The sequence below is a fragment of the Rhinoraja longicauda genome, chromosome 2 (assembly GCF_053455715.1).
Source record: "Rhinoraja longicauda isolate Sanriku21f chromosome 2, sRhiLon1.1, whole genome shotgun sequence".
NCBI lineage: Eukaryota > Metazoa > Chordata > Chondrichthyes > Rajiformes > Arhynchobatidae > Rhinoraja > Rhinoraja longicauda.
In genome coordinates, this window is record NC_135954.1 from 45,025,448 (window position 1) to 45,045,174 (window position 19,727).

Here is a 19,727-nt window from a genome sequence, read left to right on the forward strand (position 1 = left end):
CAAAATGGTCTCTGCATGCGACAGTAGGAGTCAGCTGCAAACAATGGCCAGAACTCCAGGGATTAACATCCTGCTGGCACTGAAAAGTGACGCTTGGAAATGCCGTTAGCAGGACATTGACGCGACCTTTAATTGACTTTGCATTGTCAAATCTGGTACAACGTTCTTCCTCCTTTGTGATTTAACAGCGAAGATCATGGGTTTTCTGTAAAATCTCTGATTTCTTCCGGCAGTGGAGGATACATGGATTGTGTAACCAATAACGGTATCAGCTGCTCAATTGACATCAGATGAATGCAGATAAATACAGATAAATAGGTGCTGCCTTAATTGCTGAGTTACTCCAGCATTTTGTATCTATCTTTGACATAAACCAGCATCTGCAGTTCTTTTTTATTCCAGATAAACACCAGCTGTGCTGATGTGAATCCCTGCTTCAATTCATTCAAAGTGTGGATTCACAGGATGAGCCACAATCTAATTTCCTATCCCCAGTTGCTCTTGCAGGTGGTGGTGAGCTGGCTTCTTGAGGTTTTTTTAAAAAGAGTTTAGAGAATACCACCACATAGATAACATTAAAGTAAAACAAATGGCAGGAAACATACAAATGACAGGCTTGATTTTACATACTTATGCAGTGTGGAAGTAAGAAGCGACTTAACAGATCAAGCATTTATTCACAAAATGCTGGAGTAACTCAGCAGGTCAGGCAGCATCTCAGGAGAGAAGGAACAGATCAAGCAGTTACGCAGTTCTGAGATCCACAAAAAAGAAATAGTGTGCTGTGATAAGCATTTGATGAGTATTAATTTCAATTTAGTGGGAGGACATCATGGCTTTAAAATAATGGTCAAAATGGGTTCCATTTTGTGGGAGATCAGGAGACGTTCTTTCTCCCGAACCAGATTAAAGATGTTAAGACCAGGATCCCTGAAAATCTACCGGAAGAGTTAATTAACTCTTTAAAGAACATTTGGGACAAAATGGATATTGATACAGGAAGTCATTTTTCTTTTTTTATGTTCAGCTATGATTATTATTTAGATAGTTTCATTATGCTGCTTTAATTCCAAAAACTAGAAATGTAATCTGTTGAATATTTTAGTTTAGTCTAAAGATACAGCGTGGAAACAGGACCTTCAGCCCACTGAGTCCATGTTATCCAACTACTGTCGGGAACTGCTATTGAAGTGCTACATTCCTTCAGCGTGCCTATAATCAAGATGATATTCGGAAGAGAAGAATGGATCGACTGGGCCAATATTCACTGGAATTTAGAAGGATGATAGGGGATCTTATAGAAACATATAAAATTCTTAAGGGATTGGACAAGCTAGATGCAGGAAAAATGTTCTCGATGTTGGGGGAGTCCCGAACCAGGAGTCACTGTGTAAGAATAAGGGGTAGGCCATTTAGGACTGAGAGGAGGATAAACTTTTTCACCAGAGAGTTGTGAATCTGTGGAATTTTCTGCCACAAAAGGCAGTGAAGGCCAATTCACTGGATGTTTTCAAGAGAGAAATGTATTTGAAAAATACATTTATGGAGTCATGGAGTCATACAGTACAGGAACAAGCTCTTCGGCCCAACTTGCCCATGCTGACCAAGATGCCCCATCTACACTCATCCTAGCTGGCTGCGTTCGGCCCATATTCCTTTAAACCGTTCCTAACCATGTGCCTGTCCAAATATCTTTTAAATGCTGTTATAGTACCTGCCTCAACTACCCGGTCTGGCATTTCATTCCACATACCCACCACCCTCCATATGAAAAGGTTGCCCTCTGGTTCCTATTAAATCTTTCCCCTTCACCTTAAACCTATGTCCTCGGGTTCTTTTACCAGAGGATTCACCTCCTCTGGTAAAAGACCCTGTGCATTTACCCCATTTATTCCACATTCTATTATCACAAAACGACAAATATTTCAACACCAGTCTAGTTCATAAGTGAACAGATTTTAAATAAATAAATTAATTTTTAAAACGATACAGTACTAGCTATTGATTACATTGGCAAACTGTAGTCAGTTTCTTAGCCTTGGAAAGCTACTCGAAAAGATCGAAAACACTAGAGAATCTTTGAACACTTTTGGAGTCTGGTGCCAGATGGTACAATATGAATCATGGTACCTTGAGGAACAGCACCTCAAATTCCACTTGGGTAGTTTGCAACCCAATTTTATATTTTAAGATAAAAAAGAGAAGACTGAGTTTCATCCTTTTGGGGGTTTGTTTATTTTCTTCTGAGCGAACATCTTCCATCTGATGGGATTGTACGGTATGTGTGTGATGACAGTTGGAAACGTCTCACACTGATCCTCTATTTGTTAAAATGTATGATTCATCGGCCCTTGTGCATCTAGCTGGTAGAGGTTGGAGGGTGCCGTCCAAGGAGTCTTGGTGAGTTCATAAGATCATGCGGTAGGGGCGGAATTAGGCCAATTTACCCATCAAGTTCACTTCACCATTCAATCATGGCTGATCGATCTCGCCCTCCTAACCCCATTCTCCTGCCTTCTCCCCATAACCTCTGACACCTGTATTAATCAAGAATTTATCTATCTCTGCCTTAAATATATCCACTGACTTGGTGCTCCACTTGGTGATCCACTGAGTTGCGGTTGCGCGTCGTGCAGGTGGTGCAAACTGCTGCTATTGTGCATTGGTGATAGTGAGTGAAAACCTATCAAGCTGGTTACTATCTCCTGTATGGTTGAGGTTCTTGAGTATTGTTGAAACAACGCATGTGCAGGCACGCGGAGAGTATTCCATCACGGTCCTGACTTAAGCCTTGTAAATGGTGAAGTTAGTAAATAAGGTGCTCATAGCACGATTCCTAGCCTCTGACCTGCTCTTGCAGACAAATTGATTGATTGAAAGTAGACACAAAATGCTGGAGTGACTCAGGCACCATCTCTGGAGAGAAGGAATGGGCGATGTTTCGGGTTGAGACCCTTCTTCAGATTTCTTCAAAAATATATAGTATGGAAACAGACCCTTTTGGCCCATCGAGCCCATGCCAACCATCGATTACCTGATTACTAGTTTCATGTTATCCCATTTTTGCATCCAATCCATGAACACATGGTGCAATGTACAGAAGCAAATTGACCTACAAACTTGTGGAGGGTCCTGAGGGATGCAACTGTGTATATGGCTATAGACACAAAATACAGGAGTAACTCAGCGGGACAGGCAGCATCTCTGGAGAGAAGGAATGGGTGACGTTTCGGGTCAAGACTCTTCTTCAAACTGAAGAAGGTGTCGACCCGAAACATCACTCATTCCTTCTCTCCAGAGATGCTGCCTGTCCCGCTGAGTTACTCCAGTATTTTGTGTCTATAGTCATACACACAATTCATTTCCTGATGCTTACTCATACTTAATATGCAATGTTGATACATTAATATATAAATATAATTTTGCACAATGCTGCATTGAAATTCGGTTTGACATGGTCACCTCTATCTTTCAGTCTGAAGAAGGGTTCCAACCCGAAATGTCACTCATTCCTTCTCTCCAGAGATGCCCCCTTTCCCACTGAGTTACTCCAGCATTTTGTGTCTATCCTGTGTATATGACTACCCCAGTTCACTTTCTGGTCAATGGTAAGCTTCAGGATAATAATGAGGAATTTTCTCATGGTCACGAGACACCCTGAATACAATTGCTAGTCAATCTAACCTGCGTTAAACAGCTTTAATATGCTATTTACATAAAAGGGTGCAAATGGGATCATTTTCTAGATGACAACTGCACAGGGTTAATACTTGAAAAAAGGCACAAAATGCTGGTGTCAGGTAGTGGGTCATGTGGCATATCTGGAGAACATGGATAGGTGACGTTTTGGGTCGGGAACCATCTTCAGACTGATTGGTGGGGTGGAGGAAGAAAGCTGGAAGAGAGGAAGGCCAGGACAAAGCCTGGCAGGCTGTCCTGGTTGTCCAAGCAATGGGTTGATATGGGTGAGAAGGATTATTTTGATCGGCTGATAAGGACAAAGGCCAGATATGAAAAAACAGAAGGTGTGAGACAATAGGATTGAAGAGTTGTGAATTATGAAGCAAGAGGAAGGAATGTAGGTGGAAGGGGAGCGGAGAAACAGGTGCAAGTTAGGTGGAGCAGAAGGGAGAGGGGTGTGGACTAAAGAAGGGGGCTATATGGGGGAAGAAGGGAGAAGCGGAGGATGTTGTAGTAACCTAAAATTGTCAAATTCCATGTTCACACCGTTGTGATGTAAGCACCCAAATGGAATATAAGGTGGTGTTGTTCCAATTTGCGCTGGGCCTCACTCTGGCAATCGCGGAGACCCAAGACAGAAAGGTCAGCATGGGAATGGGAAGAGGAGTTAAAATAGTTAATAACTGGGAGGCCCTGGTGGACCGAGCACAAGCGTTTCACATAGATGGTCTCGCCAATGTACAGGAGGCCACATCGGATACACCGGCTGCAGGAGATGAGGTTAGAGGAGGTGCATGTGAACCTCTATCTCACCTGGAAGGATTGCTGGGGTCCCTGGTTGGAGATGAAGGAGGAAAGATAGGGACAGGTGTGAAATCTCCTGTGGTTGCAGGGGAAAGTATCTGGGGAGAGGGTGGTGGAGGGTTTGGGGGTTTGAGATGAATGAGTGTCAAAATTATAATAGAGTGGTTCATCCTGAGCTGGTAAGTCGAGAGCCAAAGAGAAAATGGTCGTAAAAGTTTGTAGTGAAGTGTGAAAATAATGACTGGAGTTTGAAAGCTAGGCCACTTGGTATGTGTTCGTCAAGTCCAAGCTTTGATGAAATGTGTTACTTCAACGGAATTGCCAGTACCTTTAGAAACTCCCTAATTTGGGCTATTTCAAGGGATGAATGGACTTTTAATGCATTGTCATATCACAGAGGGAGGCGATTGTGTATTGAGAGGCAGACCTTAATCTGAAGATTCAGTCAAATGCCAGGATTGTGCATTCAGTTGAGAATGTGTGAAATAGAAATTATTGTACATGAACAATTCACTCAAAATGTTTTATTTTTCCCTGTCCTTGTGGCTGATGGTTTTCTTCAATTTTGCTGTATTTGCCTCTCGATCATAACAGAATAGTCATGTGTGTGTGGTTTAAATCGCCTTTATTTAAAAAAAAATTTTTTTTTTGAGGATGTAACTAGGAAAATTGACAGGGGAGAGCCGGTGGATGTAGTGTACCTTGACTTTCAGAAAGCCTTCGACAAGGTCCCACATAGGAGATTAGTGGGCAAAATTAGAGCACATGGTATTGGGGGTAGGGTGCTGACATGGATAGAAAATTGGTTGGCAGACAGAAAGCAAAGAGTGGGGATAAATGGGTCCCTTTCCGAATGGCTTGCTGTGACTAGTGGGGTCAGTGCTGGGACCGCAGCTATTTACAATATACATTAATGACTTGGATGAAGAGATTAAAAGTAACATTAGCAAATTTGTAGATGATACAAAGCTGGGTGGCAGTGTGAACTATGAGGAAGATGCTATGAGGGTGCAGGGTGACTTGGACAGGCTGTGTGAGTGGGCGGATGCATGGCAGATGCAGTTTAATGTGGATAAATGTGAGGTTATCCACTTTGGTGGTAAGAATAGGAAGCCAGATTATTATCTGAAAGGTGTCAAGTTAGGAAAAGGGGACGTACAACGAGATCTGGGTGTCCTAGTGCATCAGTCACTGAAAGGAAGCATGCAGGTACAGCAGGCAGTGAAGAAAGCCAATGGAATGTTGGCCTTCATAACAAGAGGAGTTGAGTATAGGAGCAAAGAGGTCCTTCTGCAGTTGTACAGGGCCCTAGTGAGACCACACCTGGAGTACTGTGTAGAGTTTTGGTCTCCAAATTTGAGGAAGGATATTCTTGCTATTGAGGGCGTGCAGCGTAGGTTTACTAGGTTAATTCCCGGAATGGCGGGACTGTCGTATGTTGAAAGATTGGAGCGATTAGGCTTGTATACACTGGAATTTAGAAGGATGAGAGGGGATCTTATTGAAACATATAAGATTATTAAGGGGTTGGACACGTTAGAGGCAGGAAACATGTTCCCAATGTTGGGGGAGTCCAGAACCAGGGGCCACTGTTTAAGAATAAGGGGGAGGCCATTTAGAACGGAGATGAGGAAACACAATTTCAGTCAGAGAGTTGTGAATCTGTGGAATTCTCTGCCTCAGAAGGCAGTGGAGGCCAGTTCTCTGAATGCATTCAAGAGAGAGCTAGATAGAGCTCTTAAGGATAGCGGAGTCAGGAGGTACGGGGAGAAGACAGGAACGGGGTACTGATTGAGAATGATCAGCCATGATCACATTGAATGGCGGTGCTGGCTCGAGGGGCCGAATGGCCTACTCCTGCACCTATTGTCTATTGTCTACTAGGGGTGCAAGGTGAGAGGGAGAAAGTTTAATGAAGATGTGCAGGGTAAATTCTTTACACGGAGAGTAGTGGGGGCCTGGAACGTATTGCCAGGTGTGGTGCTGGATGCAGATACAATTGTGGCATTTAAGAGGCTTGAAAGTGAAAGAAATGAAGGGATATGGAATATGTACAGCAGATGAGATTTGTTTAACTTGACATCATGTTGGGTAGAAACATTATGGGCTGAAGGGCCCATTCCTATGCTTTAATGTTCGATGTTCTGTAGTAAATAGAAGTTGAGTAAGCCATTTGGTCCTCGTGCCCTATGTCATCATTCCGTGATCACTTTCCTGTATTAACTCCATATCCTGGTTTCTTTAATATCTAAAATTATTTCAATTTCTGTTTTGAATATATCCATGGACTGAGCTTTTAAATATCTACTTACAAATAATGCATAAAATGTTTTCTAAAACAAAGTCATGGTGGTGAATATATATGCTGCTTCTGTCAGCTATAATTCAGAGGAAGAGCTGCTACTTGCTGGAACATGGATGCTGATTAATTTTTCCCACATCTTCATATATCCTCTGGGGATTTTGCCTTGTGCCATGCAAACTTTGGCAATGAATAATCATACCCTCTGTTCCTTTAAATTGGGGCACGATTGAAGTCTCCACTTCAGCAGAATTGTATGGTTCTTCCAATGGTCTATAAAATGTTGATGGTTATGATTCATAAAAGGACACAAAGTGCTGGAGCAACTCAGCAGATTGGGCAGCATCTCTGGAGAACATGGATCGGTTATTTCTGGAAAACATTACGGGTAAAAACCCTTCTTCAGACCCTCAGGGCTTCAAGACTTTCACACAGAGAGTGGTGAGTCTGTGGAATTCTCTGCCACAGAAGGTAGTTGAGGCCAGTTCATTGGCTATATTTAAGAGGGAGTTAGATGTGGCCCTTGTGGCTAAAGGGATCAGGGGGTATGGAGAGAAGGCAGGTACAGGTTACTGAGGTGGATGATCAGCCATGATCATATTGAATGGCGGTGCAGGCTCGAAGGGCCGAATGGCCTACTCCTGCACCTATTTTCTATGTTTCAGGTCTTGACCCAAAATGTCACCTATCCATATTCTCTGGAGATGCTACCTGACCTGCTGAGTTACTCCAGCACTTTGTGTCCTTTTGCGTATTAACCAGCAACTGCAGTTCCTTGTTTCTACATGATGATATGACTCGTCTGTGTTTTACAGAGGATAAGGTCTGGACGACATTGTACCATGACTTAACACAGCAGAGAACAATTTTGGGATCTACATCGACAAAATCCGTGATTGTGAAACTGAACTACAGCACCTCACTGAATCACATCTTCGCAGTTACCAAAAGTGCTGAGTACTGTGAGCAATACGTGTCGTACTCCTGCAGGATGTCGCGACTGTTGAACACTCCAGGTAGGACCATTTGTTTAATCACGTACGGTCATAGACATGCAAAATATTGTAAAACAGTGGCTGTGTGATTCCTTATGGCCCATTGGTCTGATGGTGGTGTGCTGTTGCAGTCTGAGCATTTGGCATGATGGCACAGAGTGTGTGCAGATTGATTTTGACAGTAACTACTATCTTGAAGATTTACAAAGATCTGGTTGAGGTGGGATAATTCACTTTACCTCCAAGCATTTAAACATTTGGTGGTAATAAACTAAATCTGCTGCTTTCTTGTATCGGCATCTCTAACTTAATGTATAAAACTACATTAAGATTTTACATGAAATGAAGTTGATTGAAGTAATTATCTGTTCTTAAACCAACTTTGCAGTAGCCGCTTAAGTTGTGTTGGATGAAGGTTTTCTCAGTGATTTTTACTCTTGAATTTGCAATGTAAGCACAAGCTGTTGCAAGTTTTCTGTTGTGAATCGAATGAAGAAAACAAGTATGATAAACCAAGGTCGCACAAATAAGTACAGTGCCCTCCATAATGTTTGGGACAAAGACCCATCATTTATTTATTTGCTTCTATATACACCACAATTTGAGATTTGTATTAGAAAAAGTCACATCTGGTTAAAGTGCACAGTGTCAGATTTTAATAAAGGCCATTTTTATACATTTTGGTTTCACCATGTAGAAATTACAGCAATGTTTATACATAGTCCCCCCATTTCAGGGCACCATAATGTTTGGGACACAGCAATGTCATGTAAATTAAAGTAGTCATGTTTAGTTTTTTGTTGCATATTCTTTGCATGCAATGACTGCTTGAAGTTTGCGATTCATGGACATCACCAGTTGCTGGGTGTCTTCTCTGGTGATGCTCTGCCAGGCCTGTATTGCAGCCATCTTTAGCTTATGCTTGTTTTGTGGGCTAGTCCCCTTCGGTTTTATCTTCGGCATATAAAAGGTATGCTCAATTGGGTTCAGATCGGGTGATTGACTTGGCCACTTAAGAATGGACCATTTTTTAGCTTTGAAAAACTCCTTTGTTGCTTTAGCAGTATGTTAGGGATCATTGTCTCGCTGTAGAATGAACCACCGGCCAATTAATTTTGAGGCATTTGTTTGAACTTGAGCAGATAGGATTTGTCTATACACTTCAGAATTCATTATGCTACTACCATCAGCAGTTGTATCATCAATGAAGATAAGTGACCCAGTATCTTCAGCAGCCATACATGCCCAGGCCAGAACACCCCCACCACCGTGTTTCACAGATGAGGTGGTTTGCTTATGATCTTGGGCAGTTCCTTCTCTCCTCTCGACTTTGCTCTTACCATCACTCTGATATAAGTTAATCTTCGTCTCATCTGTCCACAAGACCTTTTTCCAGAACTGTGGTTGCTCTTTTAAGTACTTCTTGACAAACTGTAACTTGGCCATCCTATTTTTGTGGCTAACCAGTGGTTTACATCTTGCAGTGTAGCCTCGGTATTTCTGTTCATGAAGTCTTCTGCGGACAGTGGTCATTGACAACTCCGCACCTGACTCCTGAAGAGTGTTTCTGATCTGTCGGGCAGGTGTTTGGGGATTTTTTTTTATTATAGAGAGAATTCTCTGTCATCAGCTGTGGAGGTCTTCCTCGGCCTGCCAGTCCCTTTTTGATTAGTAAGCTCACCAGTGCTCTCTTTCTTCTTAATGATGTTCCAAACAGTGATTTTGGTAAGCCTAAGGTTTGGCTGATGTCTTTAACAGTTTTATTCTTGATTCTCAGTCTCATAATGGCTTCTTTGACTTTTATTGGCACAACTTTGGTCCTCATGTTGATAAACAGCAATAAAAGTCTCCGAAGGTGATGGAAAGATTGAAGGAAAGACTAGGTGCTGAAAGCTCTCTTCTACCTGCATTAAGGAGGCAATTAAACACACCTGAGCAATTACAAACGCCTGTGAAGCCATGTGTCCCAAACATGATGGTGTCCTGAAATGGGGGGACTATGTATAAACACAACTGTAATTTCTACATGGTGAAACCAAAATGTATAAAAATGGCCTTTAATAAAATCTGACAATGTGCACTTTGACCGCAAGTGATTTTTTCTATTACATATCTCAAATTGTGGAGTACAGAGGCAAATAAATAAACGATGGGTCTTTGTCCCAAACATTATGGAGGGCATTGTATGTTGCAATTATTGCTGGTGCCCCAAGTGGGCTGATATATGTTTTCTGTTGCTGATTTTCTGGATATGTTACAATGATGCGTGTGCTCATTATATGGTAGATAATGCGATAGAAGAAATGTGACACTATATCATCATTGTGTATCATTTAGTTTGAGAGAAAATGATCTTTTTTGTAATTAGAATTTGTTATTGAATCACATTTTGACAGCGATATTCCTGACCTAGGATGTAAATAAAAAGATGCTTAGCAGTTCAAAAATTCTTACACTTGGCTCTTGCATTTTGATCTTTGGAAATAAGATGCTGGGCATTGAGATATATTGAACATATGTTTTATCCTTTAGAGAGAAGGAAGGTGCTGAGAAACAACATTTTAAAATCCTTTTAATTTGAATGAAGTTATCATGGAGCAATGCTCTAGTTGGACAACCAGAAATCATGCTTATGTGGAGGAGACCTTGTCAAAATGCCAGAACTGATTCAAAATATTGTCTGTTTTTTTTTCTTTTGGAGTACTGGTGTCATTTTTAGTTCATGGTGGATTTTGACTACCGCTTGACCTTCAGCTTGAAGCACTAATTTGCATTATTTATGTGAGGTTTTCATGAAGTTGTTATCAGTGATCAAAATGTATAAGTTTAAATTCCCAACTTTGTGGTTAATTTAGTTTTATATTGTTGATACTATGGGGTATTAGCCAACGACGTGTCAAACAAAACTCTAAACCAAGATTTTGTATAACTTAATCTTTATTAGCATTCAATAGACAATAGACAATAGGTGCAGGAGTAGGCCATTCGGCCCTTCGAGCCAGCACCACCATTCAATGTGATCATGGCTGATCATTCTCAATCAGTACCCTGTTCCTGCCTTCTCCCCGTATCCCCTGACTCCGCTATCTTTAAGAGCTCTATCTAGCTCTCTCTTGAAAGCATCCAGAGAATTGGCCTCCACTGCCTTCTGAGGCAGAGATTTCCACAGATTTACAACTCTCTGACTGAAAAAGTTTTTCCTCATATCCGATCTCAATGTCATTCACGTTACTTAAGCTTGCATGCAAGCCAATGATTTCCAATAATTTCTTATTTGCTTTGCTATTCCAGCTTATCATTTCTTACATTAAATTTCATGACTCATGAATTGGACTCGCTTATTACCCATATGAGTAGGCGTTATTCATTCTGCTAATAGGCGTGTAGTCATTTCTGAGCTTCAAAAACGGCCATCCTTCTTGCAATGGTTGTCCCCAAGCTGTCATCGCCAATGTTTTGGGCCGCCCTTCCTTCATACTATTTTTCCCCTCCATCTTCTAAAGGAAGCCTTTGACCTAACCCAAGGCTCTCGCAACTCTGAAGTCAATCATTTCAAGATGTCACTCGTCCAAGAGCCGAATAAACAAAACACATCTTCGTTTCTTGACGGGCTAGATTCTTAATTATGTTGCCTGTTTGTGTCTTCCTTCTCATTGTATACTTCCTTTGCAAAAATGGCTGTTTCCAGACACCTTACCTTCTCAAGGACACACTGCATAGCCTTGAAGTTATCTTCAGCTGTGCTCTCACCAGATGCAAACCACTTAACTGTTTTTGAGGCACAAGCATTTCCCTCTGTCCCGCTCCAGCTAGCACTGACTTCCCAAAGTCTGTCGGTATACTTGACGTCAGGTCTCCGGTTATAATGTTATTTACCTGATTTCCTGCGGGTGGGGGGAACTAAAGTGCTGCTTCCTGAAGTTATCTGGCATTACCTCTAATAATTTTTTTATTTTATTCTATTTCTGGGTGTGAAATTGTTATTACTTAGATTTTAATTACCCTACACAAAGTACCTTGCTAACACTTTTGCTTATTCGAACTTCAAGAAGAATTCAAAAAAGTCTTTCAACACAATCATTATGAAATCTTCGGATTATTCCCAGTAGGTCTCGGCTGCCAAATTAAAACTATTGTAATTAATTATTCTCATCTGTTCCTTGTAATCAAGTAATCTCGTTTACAACAGCATCTAATTTCCCACAAGCTTTTGCTTTATCTTGATGTTTTTCACGGGAAGACGAGTGGTCGTCTGTTATGGTCAATAGCTGAAATTTCATAAACAATTAATAATAATGTACTTATGTAAGGGAAAGGAATTGTAATGATGCTGCTAAAATGTCAGAAGAGATCAATCACAAAGAGGAATGCAAGTGACATTGTTGCTCCATTACTGGACTAAAAGCTGCTGGTTCATTTATCCAAAGGGATTAGATGAATTCCCAACATGGTGGGTGGGGCATTCGAATCCAAATAATTAATTAATTCTGAAATTAGAAAAATAAATCAAATAAATCAAATAAATAGTAGGTTCACCACGGATTCACCACGGGTTCACCAGGTAGGTTCACCACGGATTTTCTGGCACCGTTGGTTCCAGAGCCTTGCTGCATTATCCGTTTTGGAAGTCTCGGAAGTTTCACCGTGGAGGTCGTCTGTGGGAACGGATCCCTTGGCTCCGAACGGGTGGGAATTCCAGAGCCCTGGGCGCAGAGGACACATTCGACCCGCCAATTGGACACAAAAGTCTATGAGGTCGAGATCGGTCACCTCACTCGGCCTCAGCGCCTCTTTATTTGGGGGGGGGTGGGGGGGATTTCAAGTGCATTCTCATAATTTTGTCCAGATTAAAGGAGGTGCCGGACCACCAGTTACCAGAAAATGGGTGGTGGACCTGCAATAAATAAATAAATTCTCAGTAATAATGACCCACAAAACTATGATTTAATGTAAAAACCCATCTGGTTTGCAAACATCCTCCAGGGAAGGTTTTACTGCTATCCTTGCCGTGCCTCACCAATAGGGCGGCACGGTGGCGCAGCAGTAGATTTGCTGCTTTACAGCGCTTGCAGCGCCGGAGACCCAGGTTTGATCCCGACAATGGGTGCTGTCTGTATGGAGTTTGTACATTCTCCCCGTGACCTGCGTGGGTTTTCTCCGAGATCTATGTAGGTAAATTGCCTTGGTAAATGTGAAAATTGTCCTAGTGTGTGTAGGATAGTGTTAATATGCGGGGATAGCTGGTCGGCGTGGACCCGATGGGCCGAAGGGCCTGTTTCTTCGAGGAATCTCTAAACTAAACTAAAGGTAATCGAGATTGACAAATGTTAACTGGCTCCTCGTTTTCAGGTATAATTAGGGATGGACAATGAAATGCCATAATTGCCAGTGATTTCCACATCCTAGAATGAACTAATTTAAAAAAATTGTTTCATGCCTGATTTGGTTCCAGAAAGCAGCTCTTTAGTGTTTTGCAGCAAGTCTCTTTGTAGAAAATAACAATGTGAGAGAGTGTTAAAGAACTATGGGTCAAAATACCATGAGACCTCGCCTCATACCATGTGTAGCGAGAGATAATAAAATGCCTGAGTTGGATTTTAAGCTGATTTAAAATCCACTAGAGAAATATGGAAAGACTATTGAGATAAGTAAACTGTAAGCAAGGACATCTACGCAATAGGAAATATCAACACTGTGCATATTGATAAAGGCAACAAAGTAAGGATTTGTATAATTAGTACAAGGAATAAATTATGAATGTCCTTTGGAAAATATGTAGTGTTAATGTTTTGTTCAGCTGCATATACAATAATAGATGTTTAGAAATTGCAGTTGCTTCACATAAATGCATAATTATCTCCTTTTGTATGTTGTTATTTGACCTGGAGCATCCCATTTTTGAACTGAACTTTTCTTTCATTATATTAAATGAAAATAGAAAGTTTGAGAATGCTCGGCATGTTAGGTAGCATCTATGGAGAAACAGTTAATCTCTCAGTTCAATGACCCCTCGCCAGAATTGGAAAAGTGAGAGGACAAGCATTTTGCAGAAGGGGAAGTTGGTGAACAAAGGCAATATCTGAGATCAGGTGACCCAATTACCTTCAGTGCTCCCGAAGAAAAGGAAACAAATGCATGTTAATCCTAGCTGATTGCCTGGAGATGTTTACACTGTAAAAGCCGAATGAGGGCCATAGAGGGAAAATAAAATCATGCTGGAATCGTGAGTGGCCTTACGCAGCATTGCTGGAAATCTTAAAATTAAAGGTGATTGTGTAGGAAGGAACTGCAGATGCAGGTTTACACCGAAGATAGACATCAAAAGCTGGAGTAACTCAATGGGTCGAGACTTCAGACTGGCAATCAGGGTAAAGGGAAATGAGAGATATAGATGGTGATCCAGAGAGTCATAGAACAAATGAATCAAAGATATGCAAAAAGTAATGATGATGTTGGATATATTCCGCACACCAGACAGCATCTGTGCAGTGAGATAATCTAGGATATTGTTGCAGGTAGATGACGTTACATTTGAACTGGATAGTTCTTACACAAATTGGAATTGATAGTTATGTGAAATTGTTGATTTAATTATTGAGTCCTGGGAAAATTAATAAGAGCGAAGAAATGTTGTTCCTTCAGCTTGCATTGGGCTTGATTGGAAGAATATTGGAGGCCAAAGGGAGAGAGGTCAGAATGGGAGTACGATGGGGAATTAAAATGTCAGGTAAAAATCAGTGACAAATGACAAAATATCAGTTCTAATATATTTGATTTATCATCTCTTGCTCAATCCTCAGCTAAAGAAATTGAACCCTTATTGAATCTTATGTCGAACATGGAAACAGACCCTTCGGCCCAGTTCAGCCCTGCTGACCAAGATGCTCCATCCAGGCTAGTCCCATTTGCCTACATCCCTCTAAACTTTTTCGTTTGCATCCCTCTAAACGTTTTCTATCCATATATCTGTCCAAATGATTTTTAAATACTGTTATTGTACCTGCCCTAACTACTTCACCTGGAAATTCTTTCCATATACCCATCACCCTCTGTGTGAAAAAGTTATTAAATCATTCCCCTGTAACCTTAATTCTTGATTCCCCCACCCAAGGAAAAAGACTGTGCATTCAACCTCTCAATTCCCCTTATGATCATAAACACCTCGAGAAGATCACCCCTCAGTCTCTTTCGCAGCAAGGAATGAATTCCTAGCCTACCCAACCTCTCCCTATAGCTCAGGCTCTCTCGTCCTAACAACATCCTTGTAAATCTTCTCTGCACCTTTACAGCTTAATGGCATCTCTCCCACAGCAGGGTGGCCAATTCTGAAGACAATAATAGTGTGGCCTCATTAATGTCTAATACATCTATCACCTAATGTGCATGAAGGAACTGCAGATGATGGTTTACACTGAAGATAGACACAAAAAGTTGGAGTAACTAAGCCGGTCAGGCGGCATCACTGGAGAAATGGAATAGGTGACATCCCAACTTCTATGCACTGTCTCTGCCTGATGAAGGCCAGCATGCCAAAAAGCCTTCTTCACCAGCCTTCTACCTGTGACACCACTTTCAGGGAACTATTTACTTGTACTACTAGATCTCTACTCTACACAATTGGAAGCGACAGTTTGACAGTCAGATAAGCATGGGAATTTTCGTGATTTTACGGCCATCAGCGATTACATTTAAAGTGGGCTCCCAACCCAGATATGCAACCCACAAAACAGATATGCATCTCCCGTACATTTTCAAAGAATGCCCACACACTTTTCACAAAAATCCATTTAACCACTTTTAAATTTATTTTTTTAATACAGCTATTAGTAAACTGGAAGTAAATCCAGTTTATGCCTTGTTACAGTGAAGCTTGTTTTTTAAGTAACCCATACAAGATGTTATCGTTCAAAACTCTCAAGTACTTACCGACTTGTCAGTGATTTCAGCGAAAATTAGGACGCCGGAGAAGCATTGACAGTGTGGGAATTTTGCGATGTTTCCGAAGACGGTGTAATCTCGACCAGACTTGGCCATTGTCCACTCTGCCATTCAATCATGACTGATCTCTGCCTCCTAATCCCATTTTCCTGCCTTATCCCCATAATCCTTGACACCCGTTCTAAACAAGAATTTGTCTATCTCTGACTTAAAAATATCCACTGACTTTGCCTCCTCAGCCCTCTGTGGCAATGAGTTCCACAGATTTTTGAAGTAACCAAGAAGGTCCTGTCCTGGTTTGACTTCCTAAAATGCAACACATCACATTAAATTCCATTTGCCATTCCTCAGCTAACTTGCCCAGCTGATCAAGATCCCATGGCAATTCTTGATAAGCATCTTCAATGTCTTTGATACAGCCTATTTTGATGTTAGCTGCAAATGTACAAATCATGCCTTGTACATTCTCATCCAAATTGTTGATGTGGAAGACAAACAGCAATGGGCACAGCACCATCCCTGAGCCACACCACTAATCACAAACCTCCAGCTCCAAAAACAATCTTCCATCAACACCCACTTTTTCCTACTGTTTAGCCAATTCTGTATCCAGCTCTCTCCTGGATTCCATGCAATCTAACCTTGAAGAGCAGTCTAGCATGCAGAGCCTTTTCAAAGGCTTTACTATGTCTACAGTACTACCCTCATCGACCTTCTTGGCAACTTCTTTACCACAGATTTTAAACTTATTGGTCCGTAATTCCCAGGTTTTTCCTTGAAGGCCTTCTTAAATATAGGAACAACATTAGCACCCTCCAGTGTTCCGAAATTTGTGTTGGTGCGATTGTTTGAATGCTTTGTACACATATATCATGTTATGTACATACATATATTAAGCTGGAAAGGGTGCAGAGGAAATTTACGAGGATGTTGCCAGGATTCGAGGGCCTGAGCTATTGGGAGAGGCTAGGACTTTATTCCTTTAAGCACAGGAGAATGTGGGGTGATCTTATAGAGGTGTATAAGATCATGAGGGGAATAAATAGGGTGAAGGCACAGAGTCTTTTACCTAGAGTAGGCGAATCAAGAACCAGAGGACATAGGTTTAAGGTGAGAGAGGAAAGATTTGGTAAGAGCTTCGGGAACAACTTTTACACACAAAGGGTGGTGGGTGTATGGAACAAGCTGCCAGAGAAGGGAATTGAGGCAGGTACTATAACAACATCTAAAAGGCATTTGGACAAGTACACGTATAGGAAATGTTTAAAAGTATATGGGCCAAACACAGGTGGGACTAGTGTAGATGTGGCGCCTTGGTCAGGGGCAAGTAGTTTTACCGAAAGGCCTGTTTTAATGCTGAATGAGGCTGTGGCATTATGACTCCAACAAAGTACTTTTAAGTATGGGTGGAATCAAAATAAATTCTGCCACAATTTATATCTAAGTTGTAAATTTCTTCCTCAAACTCCACCAACTCCTGGTATTACAACTCTTTTCCTTAATTTGGTTTGTTCGTGCTTTTCAAAATGCAATATATGAGGGTCATTGTTAATTTTCTAATCTGATTCTGAGCAACTCATTTCACTATACAAATTGTAAAATAAATATTTTTCTGTCATATTGTTTGCAGAATTTGAGGTCCAGAATCCAATACTATTTAGAATGCCCCCAGAGGAGGTTACCAAATCTTTGAATGGTAACAGTGGGAAATTACTGCCAAGGCTTAGTGAAGATGATGTGATTTTTGACAAGGGAGAGCACTGGCAGCATTAACAACCATCTGTACAGGGTCTGATATGTTCATGTGTTTGTAAGAAGCAGCTGGTGTTAAGAGCTTTGCGGATAGTTGGTTGAGAGAATGTATGTAGAGAACAGGATGCTGAAGTACTTTGCCTTACCAAATGGTTTTTCAGTGTAAAGAGAGACACAAAATGCTGGAGTAACTCAGCGGGTCAGGCAGCACCTCTGGAGAAAATGGATAGGTAACATTTTAAGGCGGGACTCTTCTTCAGACTGAAGAAAGATCCCGACCCGAAACATCACCTATCCATTTCCTCCAGAGATGCTGCTTGACCTGCTGTGTTACTCCAGCATTTTGCGGATATCATTGGTATAAACCAGCATCTGCAGTACTTTGTTATTACATTGGGTCTTTTAGTGTAGTCCTGTTTGTGAGAAGGTGCCGTGCACAGCACCTGACCAAACTTCAAAAATGAATATGCATTTGAAAGAATAATAACAAACTTTGCTCGCTTATTTTTTCAAAGTCATTGAAAAGTAAATATTTTGGTTATTTTCCTCCAGATGAAGTTAAGGGCCTGTCCCACTTAGGCGATTTTAAGGCGACTGCCGGCGACTAGGCTGTCGCCGGGGTGTCGTGGGCATGATCGTGAGGAGTCTTCCAAGAATTGTAGTGGATCTCGGCGCATCGCTGATAAATCAACCGTAGTGAAATATCTCGGCAACAGCTGGATTGTCGCCAAGTATCGTTGCTTATTGCAGGCTCTGTCGCATGCTGTCCCCAGGTTTGCTAGGTTTTCTTAGATGCATTTAGAAGCACATAATATTAAAATAAGTAAAGTCATTTCAAGATACCATAAAATGCTTGTGCTTAACCAATTTATTTACCATCAGGACATTTGACAGGTAGATTGGAGGCAACAGTTTGATGGTCAGGTAAGCGTGGGGATTTTTGCGATGTTTATGGCCATCAGCGATCACATTTAAAGTAGGCTCCCAACCCAGATATGCAACCCAGAAACCAGATATGCATCTCCCATACATTTTCAAAGAATGCCCACACACTTTTCACAAAAATCCACTTAACCACTTTTTTAATACAGCTATTAGTAAACTGGAAGTAAATCCAGTTTATGCCTTGTTACAGTGAAGCTTGGTTTTCAAGTAACCCATACAAGATGTTATCGTTCAAAACTCTCAAGTACTTACCGACTTGTCAGTGATTTCAGCGAAAAGTAGGTCGCCGGAAAAGCATTGACAGCGTGGGAATTTCGCGATGTTTCCGAAGACGGTGTAATCTCGACCTGATTCGGCAGGTCGTTGTCGTCGGGTAAAAGAAAATTTTTACGCTCTGCTACGACTTTGACAGTCGCCAGCCGTCGCCTAAAAAATCGCCTAAGTGGGACAGGCCCTTTAAAGGACCAGTATAACCACTGGAGGTGATTATAGAATATGTGTTACCCACCATTTCGATCCATTGGCTTTAATTCAGAATTTTGCAATGGCAGTCAAAAAGATAGATTCTAAAGTTTGCAATTAGATTTAGTTGTGGAGCAAAGAATCACTTGCACTCTGTTCTCAGATCAAGCAGAAGGATATTAATTTTATAAGAAAATAACTGCAGATGCTGGTACAAATCGATTTATTCACAAAATGCTGGAGTAACTCAGCAGGTCAGGCAGCATCTCGGGAGAGAAGGAATGGGTGACGTTTCGGGTCGAGACCCTTCTTCAGACTGATGTCGGGGGTGGGACAATGGAAGGATATAGGTGGAGACAAGAAGATAGAGGGAGATCTGGGAAGGAGGAGGGGAAGGGAGGGACAGAGGAGCTATCTGAAGTTGGAGAAGTCGACGTTCATACCACCGGGCTGCAAACTGCCCAGGCGAAATATGAGGTGCTGCTCCTCCAATTTCCGGCGGGCCTCACTATGGCACTGGAGGAGGCCCATGACAGAGAGGTCGGACTAGGAATGGGAGGGGGAGTTAAAGTGCTGGGCCACCGGGAGATCAGTTGCGTTAATGCGGACCGAGCGCAGGTGTTCAGCGAAGCAATCGCCGAGCCTGCACTTGGTATCGCCGATATAAATAAGTTGACATCAAGAGCAGCGGATGCAATAGATGAGGTTGGAGGAGGTGCAGGTGAACCTCTGTCTCACCTGGAAAGACTGTTTGGGTCCTTTGATGGAGTTGAGGGGGGAGGTAAAGGGACAGGTGTTGCATCTTGTGCGGTTGCAAGGGAAAGTGCCCGGGGTTGGGGTGGTTTGGG

The 19,727-nt window shown here is 41.7% G+C and overlaps 1 protein-coding gene across 1 annotated transcript in view; it reads left to right on the forward strand.

Annotated features, from left to right (window-relative positions):
- Positions 1–19,727, forward strand: part of LOC144604190 (contactin-associated protein-like 2) — a 1,366,128-nt gene that overhangs the window by 780,402 nt on the left and 565,999 nt on the right. Inside the window, exon 13 of the mRNA XM_078418400.1 lies at positions 7,603–7,803. Within this exon, the coding sequence (XP_078274526.1) occupies positions 7,603–7,803 (201 nt within the window). The remainder of the gene's footprint in view (positions 1–7,602; positions 7,804–19,727) is intronic.